Here is a 15,076-nt window from a genome sequence, read left to right as displayed (position 1 = left end):
CTCATGGAAGTCAGTTGCCTGCATCGTCTGCTTGGGAAAAGGCGCGAAGGGTTTTGTCTCGTGTGTACCGCTGTCCCGATGCCGTTCGACGCCTCTCATGCTGCCCCGAGGATGGAGGAACGCTGCAGCAGGGTCGGCGGCAGTCCCTGAGACTCCCGCCAGTCCCCGCCATGGCCCCGAGAAGAGCCCCGTCTTAGCCTTCGATCATGGTTGCCTAACGTGAGGCTCCAGAAGGTGGGTTGGGGGTTGGGTGTCTCGATCCTGGCCAGCTTGTTCGTGTGGCCCTTCTCCTCCTCCTTCTCTTCTTCCTCCTCCTTCTCTTCCTCCTCCTTCCGATTTGGTTCTCTGTATCGCTACGTAGGTCCTCCTTTTTCGTTCTCTCCTTATTCACACACTTTCCTCGGTGATACTTTATCCTGCGGTCTACCTCAGTGTTTGTAGTCTAGCCCAGTATGTGTAGTCTTAGCTACATATAATGACGTGATCTGACTCCCGAGACCTCATCTGATGTTGTATTGTTACCTGAATGCTCCTGACCTGGGTAATGACCTGACCACAGTCACCGTAGTCTGTATTAAGCTATGTAATAACTGATCTGTCTCCGGAGAATCAGCTTGTGTTGTCTTGTTACCGGAGTGCTCCTGGCTGGTCTACACAAAAGGACAACCACCGAACATTCACATCACTATCCTCCTTACACTGAAGCCGATAACATTAGTATAAATAATTCTGCTATATACGAGTAACTGCAATGCTGTTAAACGTTTTCTACAGACGTCATTTTTACGGAGGAAACGGCAGTTGCATTTTTACGAGAAAACTATCTTCTGAATAATAATAAATATCTATTCGGTTCTATTCAACTTGTTTTTTCATCACCCTGCTGTGTAAGTTTCCTGTAGTTGAGATAGACTGCACGCTGTATTGTGAATATGATGGTAGGCGTGCACCCTTTCCTCTTCAATGGTCTTACCCTGCGTATTTATCTTTTCTCAATATAGTGCACTAGAATAGCTTCCTGGGATTATTATCATGTATTTAGGCGTTACTGCTGGGACTGTAAGGGTGCACCTGTGTTGCTGGGGTGAACGGGGAGTAGGTAGGGGGTGGGGGCCATCTGAGGTGTGTGTGTGTGTGTGTGTGTGTGTGCAGTTATTGAAGAGTATTAGAGTTGTTGGCGGTAATTAGAAGCGTCCGAATTTTTTTTTTATTGTGTGTGTGTGTGTATATAGAGAGTGTACAGTGTGTATAGTGTGTGTGTGTATATATATATATATATATATATATATATATATATATATATATATATATATATATATATATATACCTATATATATATAGAGAGAGAGAGAGAGAGAGAGAGAGAGAAGAGAGAGAGAGAGAGAGAGAAAAACGATTGAATGAATGATTGAACAAGAGAGAAGATAGAGAGAATTTACTGTATTTAGTTTTACAAATGTACAAAAAATACAAATGCAAAAGAAAATATATTTATTTTTCATTACTCTGTCTTTCATAATAAACTCTTAATTTTCCATATCCGAGGGAGCGAGCTTTTCCCCCACCTCTCTCTCTCTCTCTCTCTCTCTCTCTCTCTCTATATATATATATATATATAGATATATAGAGAGAGAGAGAGAGAGAGAGAGAGAGAGAGAGAGAGAGAGAGAGTAGAGGTGGGGGAAAAGCTCGCTCCCTCGGATATGGAAAATTAAGAGTTTATTATGAAAGACAGAGTAATGCAAAATATATATATTTTCTTTTGCATTTTTATTTTTTGGACATTTGTAACACTAAATACAGTAAATTCCTCCGTATCTTCTCTCTTGTTCAATCATTCATTCATTTGTTTTTTCGTTCATTTACACAATCGTTTTTCAGTGCATGTAAATTCTCTCTCTCTCTCTCTCTGACAAAACACCAAGAGACAGTAACGTTGAACATTTGTGCGTGCGAGTAAACATTGCAAAAGTCAATTTAAATATATGTCACCTACAGGCCTCCCGGGCAATCACTCGATGACGACCTTGAAATGTATAGCGTTTTAAGGCAGTCACTTATAACAACGACTCACTGATATTAGGAGACTTCAACCTCCCCCATATCGACTGGGCGACACTGTCAGGTACAGAAGGCGAGTCACATAGAATGATCGAATTTCTAGAAGAAAATTATCTAAGCCAAATGGTTTCTGAACCAACTCGACGAAATAACATACTCGACCTTGTTATAACGACCCAAGATAACCTAGTCAATAATGTCACGGTAGGAGAACACCTCGGTTCTTGCGATCATAAATTAGTGCGCGTCGACATTAGAGCTCAAACATCAGTGACCGAAAATAAATTAAAGGTGCCCAATTTCAAAAGAGCTAACTTCGTAGAAATCCGACAAAAACTAACTGAAATACAACTATCAGATGACGGCAATGTAAAGGAAGCCTGGCTAAGCTTTAAAAATCACTTACTCAGTCAGCAGAACACATTCGTCCCCTTGTGCGAGAAGCGAATTAACACTAATAAAAGCCCACCTTGGTTTAATAGCGAAATTAAACACTCAGTCAAGGAGAGAAAATTGTTTTACAGGTTAAAGAAAGAACAAAGCACGCCCGAAAACATTAGACTTTATAACGATGCCAGGCGACGAGTAAAAAGATTAGTATGTCAGGCAAAGCGTAGATATGAAGAAAATATTGCAGCCAACTGTAAAAATAATCCGAAATCTTTCTTCAGTTACATAAACAACAGAAAAGCGATCAGAAGTGGAATTGGACCTTTAACAAACAGCGACGGTGCTCTAGTGACTGACAGTCAACACATTGCAAACCTCTTAAACAGTTACTTTTCCTCGGTGTTTAATACTAACAGTCTTCCTCCCACTACCACCAGAACCAGTACTAATGTAAATCTCGAGCATGCATTGCCTAATTTTGAAATAACAACCGATGAAGTCCTTAAAGCTCTCCATTCACTTAAAGCAAATAAAAGTCCCGGACCCGATAAAGTACATCCTATACTTCTTAAAGAAACAAAGAGCGAAATAGTCTCCTCCCTCACAACCGTATTCAATATGTCCTTGCGACAAGGCATCGTCCCTTCGGATTGGAAAAAGGCTAACGTGACACCGATTTTTAAGAAAGGAGACAAAAAAATACCAGGTAACTACCGACCCATTAGTCTAACTTCAATTGTAGGTAGGCTACTTGAGAGCATAATTAGAGACAAAATTGTGAGTTACCTCGAAATCCACTCACTAATTGGGGATTCACAACATGGCTTCCGTAACAAAAGATCCTGCCTATCAGACCTATTGACCTTTTATAACGACCTCTTCTCAGTTTATGACGTAAGCATATCATTGGACGTAGTCTATCTTGATTTACAGAAAGTGTTTGATAAAGTCCCACATCATAAATTACTTTATAAATTAAAGCAAATAGGTATTGACGGTCAAGTAAACCAATGGATCGCGAATTGGTTGAGCAACAGACAACAAAGAGCGGTGATTGACGGATTTAACTCAGAGTGGGCGCCGGTCACTAGTGGCGTCCCTCAGGGCTCGGTTCTTGGCCCAGTGCTCTTCATTATTTATATCAGCGACATGGATGTTGGACTCAATAATCGCATTAGTAAATTTGCAGACGACACAAAGATTGGTACCTCGGTTCTCACTGACGAAGACAGACAAAGCCTCCAAGAGGATTTGCACAAAATTTCAGCTTGGTCGGATAGATGGGAGATGCCCTTTAACGTAGACAAGTGCCAGGTCCTTCAAGTTGGAACAAGAAATAAGAAGTTCGATTACGAAATGCGCGGCGTTAAACTCACAAGCGTTCAATGCGTTAAAGACCTGGGGGTCAAAATCGCGTCAAACCACAAATTCTCACATCAATGCATCGATGCAGCAAATAAAGCGAATAGAATGTTGGGCTTCATTAAATGAAACTTTTTATTCAAGAATAAAGATGTAATACTTCCCCTCTACAATAGTTTAGTCAGACCCCACTTGGAATATGCGGCACAGTTTTGGTCTCCTCACCATGCAAAGGACATTGCTAAATTAGAAGGTGTTCAGCGTCGGGCAACAAAAATGATCCCTTCCTTGCGCAACAAATCCTACGAAGAAAGCCTTTCCACCCTTAACATGTTCTCTCTTGAGAAACGTCGCCTCCGAGGAAAACTGATCGAATGTTTTAAAATACTTAATGGTTTCACGAATGTAGACAGAACAAAATTGTTTATGATCGATGACACTTTGCGAACGAGGAACAATGGCATAAAACTCAAATGTAGACAAGTAAATTCAGACTGCACCAAATTTTTCTTCATCAACGTTGTAGTGCGAGAATGGAATAAGCTCCCACCGTCAGTGGTCCAATGTAACACGATTGACTCCTTTAAAAACAAGCTCGACCGTCACTTCCTTGAACTAATATTAACTAGAGTAGAAAAGCAACGTTTTAGAGCCATCTGATTAGTGTAGATTCACCTAGTCTGGACCATGGGGTCTGTGTGGTCTGATTTTCTGTGTAATTCTATGTAATTCTCTCTCTCTCTCTCTCTCTCTCTCTCTCTCTCTCTCTCTCTCTCTCTCTCTCTCTCTCTCTCTCTCTCTCTCTCTCTCTCTCTCTCTCTCTCTCTCTCTCTCTCTCTCTCTCTCTCTCTCTCTCTCTCTCTCTCTCTCTCTCTCTCTCTCTCTCTCTCTCTCTCTCTCTCTCTCTCTCTCTCTCTCTCTCTCTCTCTCTCTCTCTCTCTCTCTCTCTCTCTCTCTCTCTCACCCTTGCTGACGCTTGAATAACACATGCCCGTAACCACCTTGAGACAGACGAGACAGCCGCCTCGTCTCGCATCTCCTCTTTCCCCTCCCTCCTCCTCCTCCTCCTTCATGCCCCTTGACCCCTCTAACAGGGCTGTGTGAGTTGTGTCAAGGCCGTCTCTTTCATGGAGACGGCCAAGGTCTAAAGAAAGGGAAGTCAACCTCTTGGAGACGACCTTGGCTGTGTTCACCTCGTCTGTTTTCAAGTCCCCGTGGCCGGTATACTCGCAGCAGCTCAACTGTTTTCTTCCCGTCTTTGCCTTCCCTCGCCCATCCTTGTATGAAGTGCACACATAAACTGCCGCAACCAAAATTTAATACCTATCATCCCCACCATCGAGGAACTTGGAGCTTTCTCTTATGTGTCCCGCACTGCAGCTCCGCTCCTTTATCATTAGAAGATTTATGTATCATTCTGAGGGCAATATTAACTTCTAAGGCTGTAGCATTAGGCCATCAATTTATTTTTCTGTGTTTGTTCTTTGGCTTTATGTAATAATAATTATTATCATCATCATCACCATCATCATCATCATCATAATAATAATAATAATAATAATAATAGCAATAATGATAATAATAATAATAATAATAATAATAATAATAATAATAATAATAAAAAAATAATAATAATAGGCCAGTGTTATTATTAGTATTTATTTCGAATAACGAGACGATGATAACACATCGTTAAGTTCACAGTTTAGAGAAAAAGACTTGATGGCATATGACAGACATAACAGAGAAGCCATGCGAGGAAATGACGTGTGTTTGACTACATGTATTCTTGTGTGGATTGTAATTTGTTTTGCGGGATGCTCCTGAAAGATAAATTTTAAACTACTCTGGTGTTAGAATAATAATAAACATGTTGTGAGTCTTGTAGAAGGCACTGTACAACCGACCTTAGTTTTCATTCTTTGATACAACTGTTATTAATTTGAAAGCATACGACCAAAATATGAAATACTACATTTGTCGGCTTCAATTTTCATCTTTCCTGTTGTTAAACCGAAAACAAGAAATTGTAACAGCCTGATAATTACTACCATCGTTATTCTTCCATTCCCACATCCACGAGATAATGTTGCCGCCTCCGCCGATAAAGCTGAACGCCTCACCCAAAGCCTTGTTAAAAGATTCAACGCGGGGCGTTCCTGGACGTGTCTCCTTCCGATGATATAATACTACCTTCACAGTCCTCCCCCCCCTTAAATGTCTCCTGTGCCCTTTGAACTTTAACATTGGAATACATATTGCAGCTGCCCTGCAATGACCTACCGACCTCCTGCAGACTCATTATGTTCTTACAATCCTGATTGAAACTTTACCTCGGTATCTTGACCTGGTTATAATTAACACCATGATTAGACAACTTTTTATTTCACTCGGTTTAGTTTTCCATAACTTTATCACTCCTCCTCTTCCTAGAAGTATGTTTATATTAAACCTCGTCTTTTGAAATACCTTTCTTAAGATGGCAGGCTTCTGTCTTCGTCTTAAGCTTTTGTCCGTCCCACTGTTCATGTTGTCATGCCCAGGAAAACAAGAGTAGAGAACAAAAGGTGTATTTTTAGTGTCGAGTGACGCGGGCAGCCCCTCACATGTCACTCTTCTCACGCCAGGATGCCTGCCGATGCCGAGGTCCCAGTGGTGGGGGTGCGGGGGGCGCAGGGGGTCGGGCGGGGGCAGCTCCCAGCCAAGACCTCCTCCAGGGCGTCCCTGTCCAGTGTGACCACCGCAACGCCCTCCTACTCCTCCTCCAGCTCCTCCGTGTCCTCGGAGGTCACGGGGCAAATGAGGTCGAGTGACTCCCTGTCCTCCGTGGGGTCACCCTCCCCTGCCCCGTGCGAGCCCGCCGACCCTTCTCAGCAACAGCCAGCAGCCATCCCTGCGTCAGTCCGATCTCACTTCCCCCCGAGCACCGCTGCCACGCCCGCCGGGGGTCGTGACAGCCCCGAAGAGACGCCCACAGTCACTATTTCTCGGTTCGTGGAGCCGGCGCCGCCTCCAGCCGCAGCCTCCTCCCCGGCTTCCTCTCACGTGTCTTCCCTTGCCGGACAGTCTTCCTCGTCATCGTCGTCATCGTCGTCCAATTCATCCTTTTCTTCGTCCTCTTCCTGCTCCTTCTCCTCCTCTTCCTCCTCATCCTACTCTTCTTCTCCACAATCCTCGTCGTCGCCGCCACCGCCACTCGATGTCACGACCCTTGTGGCCTCCATATGCACGTCCCAGTCGCCTCCCACGGTGACGCCCTCCATCTCTCTGGCGCCAGCATCCCTGTCGCAGCTTCTGCCTCGCGGTTACTCCCCTACGGCGGCCAGGCTGGTGAGGACTTCCCCGCCACCCACCATCAGCCTCACGCCCTCCCCCGTGCCACGGAGGTTTTCAGACGTTTCTAGGTAAGCCTGAAGCACACCTAACAAAACTGTGCCGCATGACAGACAATGCTTGGTGCTGTGCCGTGGATAGTGTGCGACAGGAACATCACGTATTTTCTGTCTGATATGTGTTGCTTCCCCGCAGCGGCTCGGAACACCTGGCGGGCTCCTCGCGGCCGCGGGCCCCAAGCCTCGCCTTGACGCATCTGAGCACCAGCGACATCACCGTCCCGCCCTGCCTTCACTCACCCCCACCGTCGTACGATCAGGTAAGGGCTGCCATACCACACACACAACACACACACACACACACACACACACACACACACACACACACACACACACACACACACACACACACACACACACACACACACACACCCTACCATGGTGACCGTGCGTTATGCCTCCCTCAGTTATGCAACCCCAATGCGCTGCCGACGTATCAGGAGGCGACGCAGAGCTCCAGCGACAAGCATCGGCGAGGTGCACAGAGGACGGTGTTCACGCTGTCGTCTGGGAGCGATGCCGCCGCCGCCGACCCCTTGGTGCAGGTGTGTTCTCGACGCATGGCCCGTGACTAACTTGTGCCCTAACGATCGCTGGCTGGAAAATAACATGAAGCTTTACCTTCTTCAAAACTGACATTGGCTTTTACCATATTGAAAATATGAAGCTTTTTGACCTTACACCGATAACGTTAAAGATATCTCTTCAAAACAGAAAGAAACGCATAGCTATACTTGTCTCACGTCCCTCTGAACTTTGGCATGACGCTGGCCTGACGTGGTATACTTTTCTTACGTCTTGTTGACCCCAAACTTGTCCACTTGCCGCTCTACAGGACGGGGAGCGAGGGCTGGGGGCCGGCCTTCGGGGGGGCATGCTGGCGTCCCTGGCTGCCGAGCTGAGTGACTCCGAGGGCGGCTACTCCACCATCCTGGACGCCATCCCCCACGAGCACCAGCGGGACCCCTGCGCCACCGTCCCCATCAGGTAGAGGCCTAACCTTGCCCCGCCCACCTCATCTTCCTTTTCTTCATTCCCTATCTCCCCATTTTTTCTTCCCTCACTCTCCACCTTCCATTGATACACCGTCATATTCCAGCCTGGCACAATTATTATTTTTTTTTCATGAACGCATCAGATAACTTTTTCCCTACCCACCCTATTTCCCAGTATATCGTAACATCTACCCTTTCACTTCACTGCAACGCCGACTCTCGGGCAAAGTCTCCATACATGCATACATTCTTCATTCTGATACACTTTTTATACACATTTTTCTGCTGTTAGTAGAAATTCATTGCCGCACTTGTTTGGCTCAGTGGCAGAAAACTGAAGGTATAATATAGTTAGTAAAACAACTGCGTGTAGTTGAGCTCGAGAAAATGTACTTTCGGAACTTTATAAAAGTAGCTCTCGAAGCTCCATGGTTGAGATAGACGCTCACCCGCTCCACCCCTGCCAGGTTCCTGCAGACTTGCTCACTGCGTCGTCTGCGGCCGCCCAAGCTGCAGCCGCCCTGCCTCACCTCCGTCTGCAACAAGGCCCTCGTAAGGAAGGTGCGTATGGCTTCAGCTTGTATTCCTTAGCTCCACCCTGTAGCCCTTAACTCAACCATAATATTTCTACTATTTCTGTAACACGGGTGTGGTTCTCCTATGCTCCTATGCCTCGCCCTTGTCCCTGCCAACATAGTCGTCGCGGCGCCGTGACACCTGTGCCTTCTTCCCTCAGGAGCTGAACCGTCGGTGGCCGTTCATCGCGGCGGCGCGGGAGGATGACCAATGTCCGGGGCTGCTGCTGGTTGAGTGCTCCTCACACCTGACCGTCGCCCATTTGCCGGAGCCCGTGCGGTCGGGCGAGGGCGGTAGCGGCCTCCTCAGCGCGGGAGGCCTGGCGGTGGGCAGCGGCGGGGACTTGGGCAGCCTCGTTGGAGACAACTTCACAGACTTACCACTGGGCTCCCCCACCCTCACCTCCTCCAACGCCGCCGCAGCTGCCGCCACCGCCGCCATTGACCTGGAGTCCGGCGCCCTCACGTCTCAAGTGTTATTTTACCTGTGCGGGAAGTGTGTTGGATATGACTCGTTCGACATAGACAACGTGAGATCGCACATCGAGTACGACTGTGCAGGGCCCCAGCACCAGTGGGGCAGCAACGCCGAGCTGTACCTGGTGCTGCGCGCGGTGCTCTTCGTCGTGGTGATCATCTTTGTGTTCGTGTGGCTCCCCTACCTGCAGTTGTGAGTAGCCTCCCTTACCTCCCTCCTACCGGCCTGTCACCCATCCCTCTGTCCCTTCCTTCACCCTTTCCGAACTTTATTCACTATACCTTTCCGAGACATACCCATGCAGTCAGCGTCTTCTCTCCCTTTGCTCCGTGCACGCCCCAAGTGGCTCCTCCCCCCCCCCCCCCTTTCTTCCCCACAACTCAGCATACTCTCCCCATCCTCCCCTACAAAATTCCCTTCCCTTTGTGTCCCTAACTCAACCCGGCGAACGTCACGTCTCGGCGGTCCACCAACCTCCGTGTGGGAACTGTTCTTAGTGTTAAGACTCCCGGAACGCACAGTGTTACGCTTATACTCTCTAGGGCCGTGTGTGGACCGTCTTTCACACACACACACACACACACACACACTTTGCTTAGGCTGAGTGTGATTTTTTTGTCACACACACACACACACACACACACACACACACACACACACACACACACACACACACACACACACACACACACACACACACACTGTGATAGGTGCCAAGACGACCATTTTTTGACCAAGTTATTTGCTGAGTTTAAGTGCCAAGCTGTATAGTCTGTATGTGTGTGTGTGTGTGTGTGTGTGTGTGCTATGAACCCTCTTTACGCATACTATTGTTCGGGTTCACGATGAGAGAGAGAGAGAGAGAGAGAGAGAGAGAGAGAGAGAGAGAGAGAGAGAGAGAGAGAGAGAGAGAGAGAGAGAGAGAGAGAGAGAGAGAGAGAGAGAGAGAATGTGGTCCCTAGCTCTAAAGAAACTGTGATCGGTGTATTGTCATAAGATTACGTTGTGGAACTTGACGATATAACTTAGAACCACTATAGCTGCTGCTGCTGTTGCCGCTGCTGCTGCTAATGCTGTTATATCCGTGTGTGTGTGTGTGTGTGTGTGTGTGTGTGTGTGTGTGTGTGTGGCCGCAGCTTCTTACGAGGGATCCGCCTATAATGTCGTGCAAGTTTAAGGGTTAATAATAAACAATATCCAGTAAATAGACGTAGGTGTAGCGATGCATGAGGGGCGGCTGAGCCAAGTGGCTGGGGCGGGGCGGGGCCGTGGCTGCCTGATGGTGTGGTGTGGTGGTGATGGGGTAGTGTGGTTTGTGGTGGTGATGGGGTAGTGTGGTTTGTGGTGGTGGTGGCGGTGCGGTGCGGTGCTGTGGCGTGGAGTGGCCAGTGTATCCATATTAGTGTTGGGTGATGGTTGTGGTTATGGTAGAAGTAGTGTGCGAGGGACAGGTGGTAATGATGGAGGGACATTTTATTAGTGTTGATTATGATGTGACGGAAGGAAGCACAACAAACTAAATAAATAGCTCACTGAATGCATGTGTTGTGTGAGTGGATATATCTATGTAGCTTCCAGGAGGCCATGAAGAGTCAGCGAAATGCATGATAGTGGATGCCCAGATATAACGACTCTTTTAATCAGAATTCAGACGTGCAAAGGACAGGACGAGGACAGCTGAATGTTACTGAAAAGGACTTGACTGTTTTGTGAAGCTGGTCTGGTTGTCGGGTAAAGACATAAAGAGTCATAGGTTTTTGCACGGCCTCACTAACGATGTATATGCTCATCTCACAGGTTTTTAGGTTCTAGGTAGTTTTCTGACCGAGGTCGTGTTGGGGCTGCGTTGTGGGTGTGGTGCAGAAGACTGAGGAAAAGAGGAACGTAGGTAAAGCGAAACAGGGGATAGAGGAGAGGGATATAAAGCTAAGAGAAGGAGAAGGAAAGGAAAGGGGGAGGATATTTAGGGAAGAGGAGAGCAGTTACGTGAGACTCAGATGGGAGGACAGGAGATAGGCAGGTGACCGAGGGGGGGGGGGGAGGGGGGAGGGGGAAGGAAGGCAGGGAACAGCGGTAAAGGAATGACGAGTGGTTGTGGTGGAGGAGTGATGTAGCGATGGAGTGATGAGTGGTGGTGGTGACGGTTCTGTTGGAGGGGCAAAGTGGTGGTGGTGGATGCTTTGATAGGTGGAGCAGTTGGGTGGTGGTGACGGTTCTGTTGGAGGGGCAAAGTGGTGTTGGTGGTGAGTGGTGGTGGTGGATGCTTTGATAGGTGGAGCAGTTGGGTGGTGGTGACGGTTCTGTTGGGGGGGCAAAGTGGTGTTGGTGGTGAGTGGTGGTGGTGGATGCTTTGATAGGTGGAGCAGTTGGGTGGTGGTGACGGTTCTGTTGGAGGGGCAAAGTGGTGTTGGTGGTGAGGAGTGGTGGATGCTTTGATAGGTGGAGCAGTTGGGTGGTGGTGACGGTTCTGTTGGAGGGGCAAAGTGGTGTTGATGGTGAGGGGTGGTGCATGCTTTGATAGGTGGAGCAGTTGGGTGGTGGTGACGGTTCTGTTGGAGGTGCAATGTGGTGTTGGTGGTGAGGGGTGGTTGATGCTTTGATAGGTGGAGCAGTTGGGTGGTGGTGACGGTTCTGTTGGTGGGGCAAAGTGGTGTTGGTGGTGAGGGGTGGTGGATGCTTTGATAGGTGGAGCAGTTGGGTGGTGGTGACGGTTCTGTTGGGGGGGCAAAGTGGTGTTGGTGGTGAGTGGTGGTGGTGGATGCTTTGATAGGTGGAGCAGTTGGGTGGTGGTGAAGGTTCTGGTGGAGGGGCATTGGGGTGTTGGTGGTGTGGGGTGGTGGATGCTTTGATAGGTGGAGCAGTTGGGTGGTGGTGACGGTTCTGTTGGAGGGGCAAAGTGGTGTTGGTGGTGAGGGGTGGTGGATGCTTTGATAGGTGGAGCAGTTGGGTGGTGGTGACGGTTCTGTTGGAGGGGCAAAGTGGTGTTGGTGGTGAGGAGTGGTGGATGCTTTGATAGGTGGAGCAGTTGGGTGGTGGTGACGGTTCTGTTGGAGGGGCAAAGTGGTGTTGGTGGTGAGTGGTGGTGCATGGTTTGATAGGTGGAGGAGTTGGGTGGTGGTGACGGTTCTGTTGGAGGGGCAAAGTGGTGTTGATGGTGAGGGGTGGTGCATGCTTTGATAGGTGGAGCAGTTGGGTGGTGGTGACGGTTCTGTTGGAGGGGCAAAGGGGTGTTGGTGGTGAGGGGTGGTGCATGGTTTGATAGGTGGAGCAGTTGGGTGGTGGTGACGGTTCTGTTGGAGGGGCAAAGTGGTGTTGGTGGTGAGGGGTGGTGCATGGTTTGATAGGTGGAGCAGTTGGGTGGTGGTGACGGTTCTGTTAGAGGGGCAAAGGGGTGTTGGTGGTGAGGGGTGGTGGATGCTTTGTTAGGTGGAGCAGTTGGGTGGTGGTGACGGTTCTGTTAGAGGGGCAAAGGGGTGTTGGTGGTGAGGGGTGGTGGATGCTTTGTTAGGTGGAGCAGTTGGGTGGTGGTGACTGGTGAATTTACGAGCCACCGAACGGCAGTGGCGGTAAAAACGGTAAAAGCTAAGAAGAGGTGAGTGATGCATCGTGTTGGTGGTAATGGTGTATCGGTCTTGTAACAATCACCAGCTCATCTTAGGGCGTTTGTATGTACACCAAAACAAGGAAAAGAACCCATAACTTCAACACAGGGAATGAAGGTCGCGTTGTTATTATTATTATTATTATTATTATTATTATTATTATTATTATTATTATTATTATTATTATTATTATTATTGTCATCATTATTATTATTATTTATATATCTATTTGAAGGGAGGGATTACTTATTCGCGTGTTGTATATAAAGATGAATTAATGACAACGGTGGACTAAAGTTTTATTTCTAATTATTTATGGGGGTTGCTCACGAAGATCTTTTAATGTATACTACTAAGTTTCTCCGTCTGCATCAATATCAGCAGTTATTCTTTCTTTGATGTATACGTATACTCGGTGGTCCTACACGATGATGATTTTTCTGCAGCTACAACAACAGTATATATCGATGTTACCGTGTATTGTTTCCTTCCGTCGCCCTTTGTATATAAGCAAGCAACAAACAGGTCAACTTCTACAGGTCAACTCGTGTCCCAAATGCACCAAGTCTTGCAGTTTACCTTGTATGTTTTGTTTCGTCTTGTTCTTTTCTCCGAGGTGTGTCGAGGCGAGGAACCAACGATGTGGCGGCGCTGCTGAAAGATTTATTTTTATCTTTGTTGTGGTGTGTCTCCGTAAGTGTCAAGTCCTGTGTGTGTAAATCCCGACTGTAAGTGTTCGTGGGCGAGGCGTCTCCGTCCGCCCTGCCGTGTGTGGTGTTTAAAGGAAGCTGTGACTGACCCAAACGACCCTCCTCCCCTCCTCCATTCCCACCATTCCCCTTCCACCTCGATCTCCTCTAGTCGGACTTTAAGACACTGGTTTGACGAGGCTGACAGCAAGAGGACGAAGAGGAGGAGGAGGTGGTGGAAGTGCAGGAGAGAGGGCAGGGAAAGAGGCAGTAACGGCGTGGCATTGAGACACATAAACCCTTGTATGTTGGTGCCGTTTTATTATCCCCAAGGAGGCGTGTAAGGAGACGCGAGGGTGTGGGATAGGAACAGGAGGCAGGAGGAAACACAGTAGGAGGAGAAGGAGCAAGAGGCGCTGGTAGTGGGAATGCGTGGCTAGCCGTATTAGTGTGGAGTGACAGACTAAAACTATAATATTCCTGATTTTTTTTTTAGATTATAGTGAGAACACAGGAATGTTAACAAGGAAAGGTCCACTGCCTCGCAAGGAATGGATTCGGCTCACTAGATGTATTTTTTGCCTTCATATCCAACCGAGTGAGACGGATGTGGCTGTGACTTTGTGTCGAGGTGTGGCTGTGGCTGTATGGGGGGCGGATGTGGCTTTAGGGGGCGGGGGCAGCTGTGAGGGTGAGGGAGGCAGGTGTGGCTGAGGTTATGTGTGAGCGCGTGAGGATATAGATGAAGATACTGCGTCGGATTTGGAGGGGGCGGGGATGGCTGGGAGGTGAATGAGACCGGTGTGGCTGGCTGTAATAAGTTAAGTGGATGTGGTTCTTTACGTTTGGTCGTGGGGATGTGACTCTGTGGAGGTGGTTGTTGAGAAGCGATTGTTGGTGTGGCAGGGTGAGGTACTGTCCCTACCGCCCTACGTATGCAGGGGACGGAGCTTCCAAGGTCTAGTATGCAAACCGGCGGGACAGGGAGCAGCCGGGACAGGTCAAAAACCTCCTAGAAATACTGATGAGGCCGGTGAACCCTCCCTTCCCCAGCAGACCTGTCCCTCTCCCCGCCTCGCCCGTCCCCAGCAAACCTGTCCCTACTCGCCGCTGGGGTTCAGGGGCCTGTGGGTCACTGCTCCTGGGGGTGGGCTGCACGTCCCCAGGAGACGCATTCCTTTACTTCCTGGAGCCGAAGCAAGCTGCGTGGGTCTGTTTCCTGGGGCTTCGTGTGAGCGGAAAGTCACTAGACATCTGTGTAATTTCAAATCATCAATAACCACTGGGAAAATATTATACAACGTCTTCAATTTGACCGCTTTCCTTGATGTTTCCAGGGGGCTAGAGTGAACGGAAAGTCACCAGCTCAGAATTTATTTTATGCAGTCAGCAACCACTCGAGGAAGACGCACCCATCCCATCACACTTGTCCAGATTCCTTTGATGCTGATCTCGCTGCACCTAAAATGTTTTCTTAGTTCATATTTATCGTATGTCCTCCCTTGCACTTGTCACTGTACTCGCGTGTGTGG

The 15,076-nt window shown here is 48.2% G+C and overlaps 1 protein-coding gene across 1 annotated transcript; it reads left to right on the top strand.

Moving 5' to 3' along the window:
- Positions 1 to 4: 4 nt before the first annotated feature.
- Positions 5 to 13,854, top strand: LOC127001688 (uncharacterized protein DDB_G0271670-like). The gene is made up of 9 exons (XM_050866707.1): positions 5 to 234; positions 6,441 to 7,217; positions 7,342 to 7,465; positions 7,613 to 7,750; positions 8,041 to 8,192; positions 8,668 to 8,761; positions 8,937 to 11,811; positions 12,143 to 12,351; positions 12,434 to 13,854. Exons 2-7 carry the CDS (start codon positions 6,442 to 6,444, stop codon positions 9,447 to 9,449), a joined length of 1,797 nt encoding a protein of 598 aa, XP_050722664.1. The 5' UTR covers positions 5 to 234; position 6,441; the 3' UTR covers positions 9,450 to 11,811; positions 12,143 to 12,351; positions 12,434 to 13,854.
- Positions 13,855 to 15,076: the final 1,222 nt, after the last annotated feature.

This window comes from Eriocheir sinensis, chromosome 21, assembly GCF_024679095.1.
Source record: "Eriocheir sinensis breed Jianghai 21 chromosome 21, ASM2467909v1, whole genome shotgun sequence".
In the NCBI taxonomy this organism is placed as follows: Eukaryota; Metazoa; Arthropoda; class Malacostraca; order Decapoda; family Varunidae; genus Eriocheir; species Eriocheir sinensis.
The sequence above is the reverse complement of the archived record's forward strand: the minus strand, read 5'-3'. Positions and strand labels throughout refer to the sequence as shown.

Coding starts and splice junctions, on each gene's coding strand:
- LOC127001688 (XM_050866707.1), top strand. CDS start 6,442: ATGCCTGCCGATGCCGAGGTCCCAGTGGTGGGGGTGCGGGGGGCGCAG. Junction 7,218..7,341: donor AGGTTTTCAGACGTTTCTAG/GTAAGCCTGAAG, acceptor GCTTCCCCGCAG/CGGCTCGGAACACCTGGCGG. Junction 7,751..8,040: donor CCGCCGACCCCTTGGTGCAG/GTGTGTTCTCGA, acceptor GCCGCTCTACAG/GACGGGGAGCGAGGGCTGGG.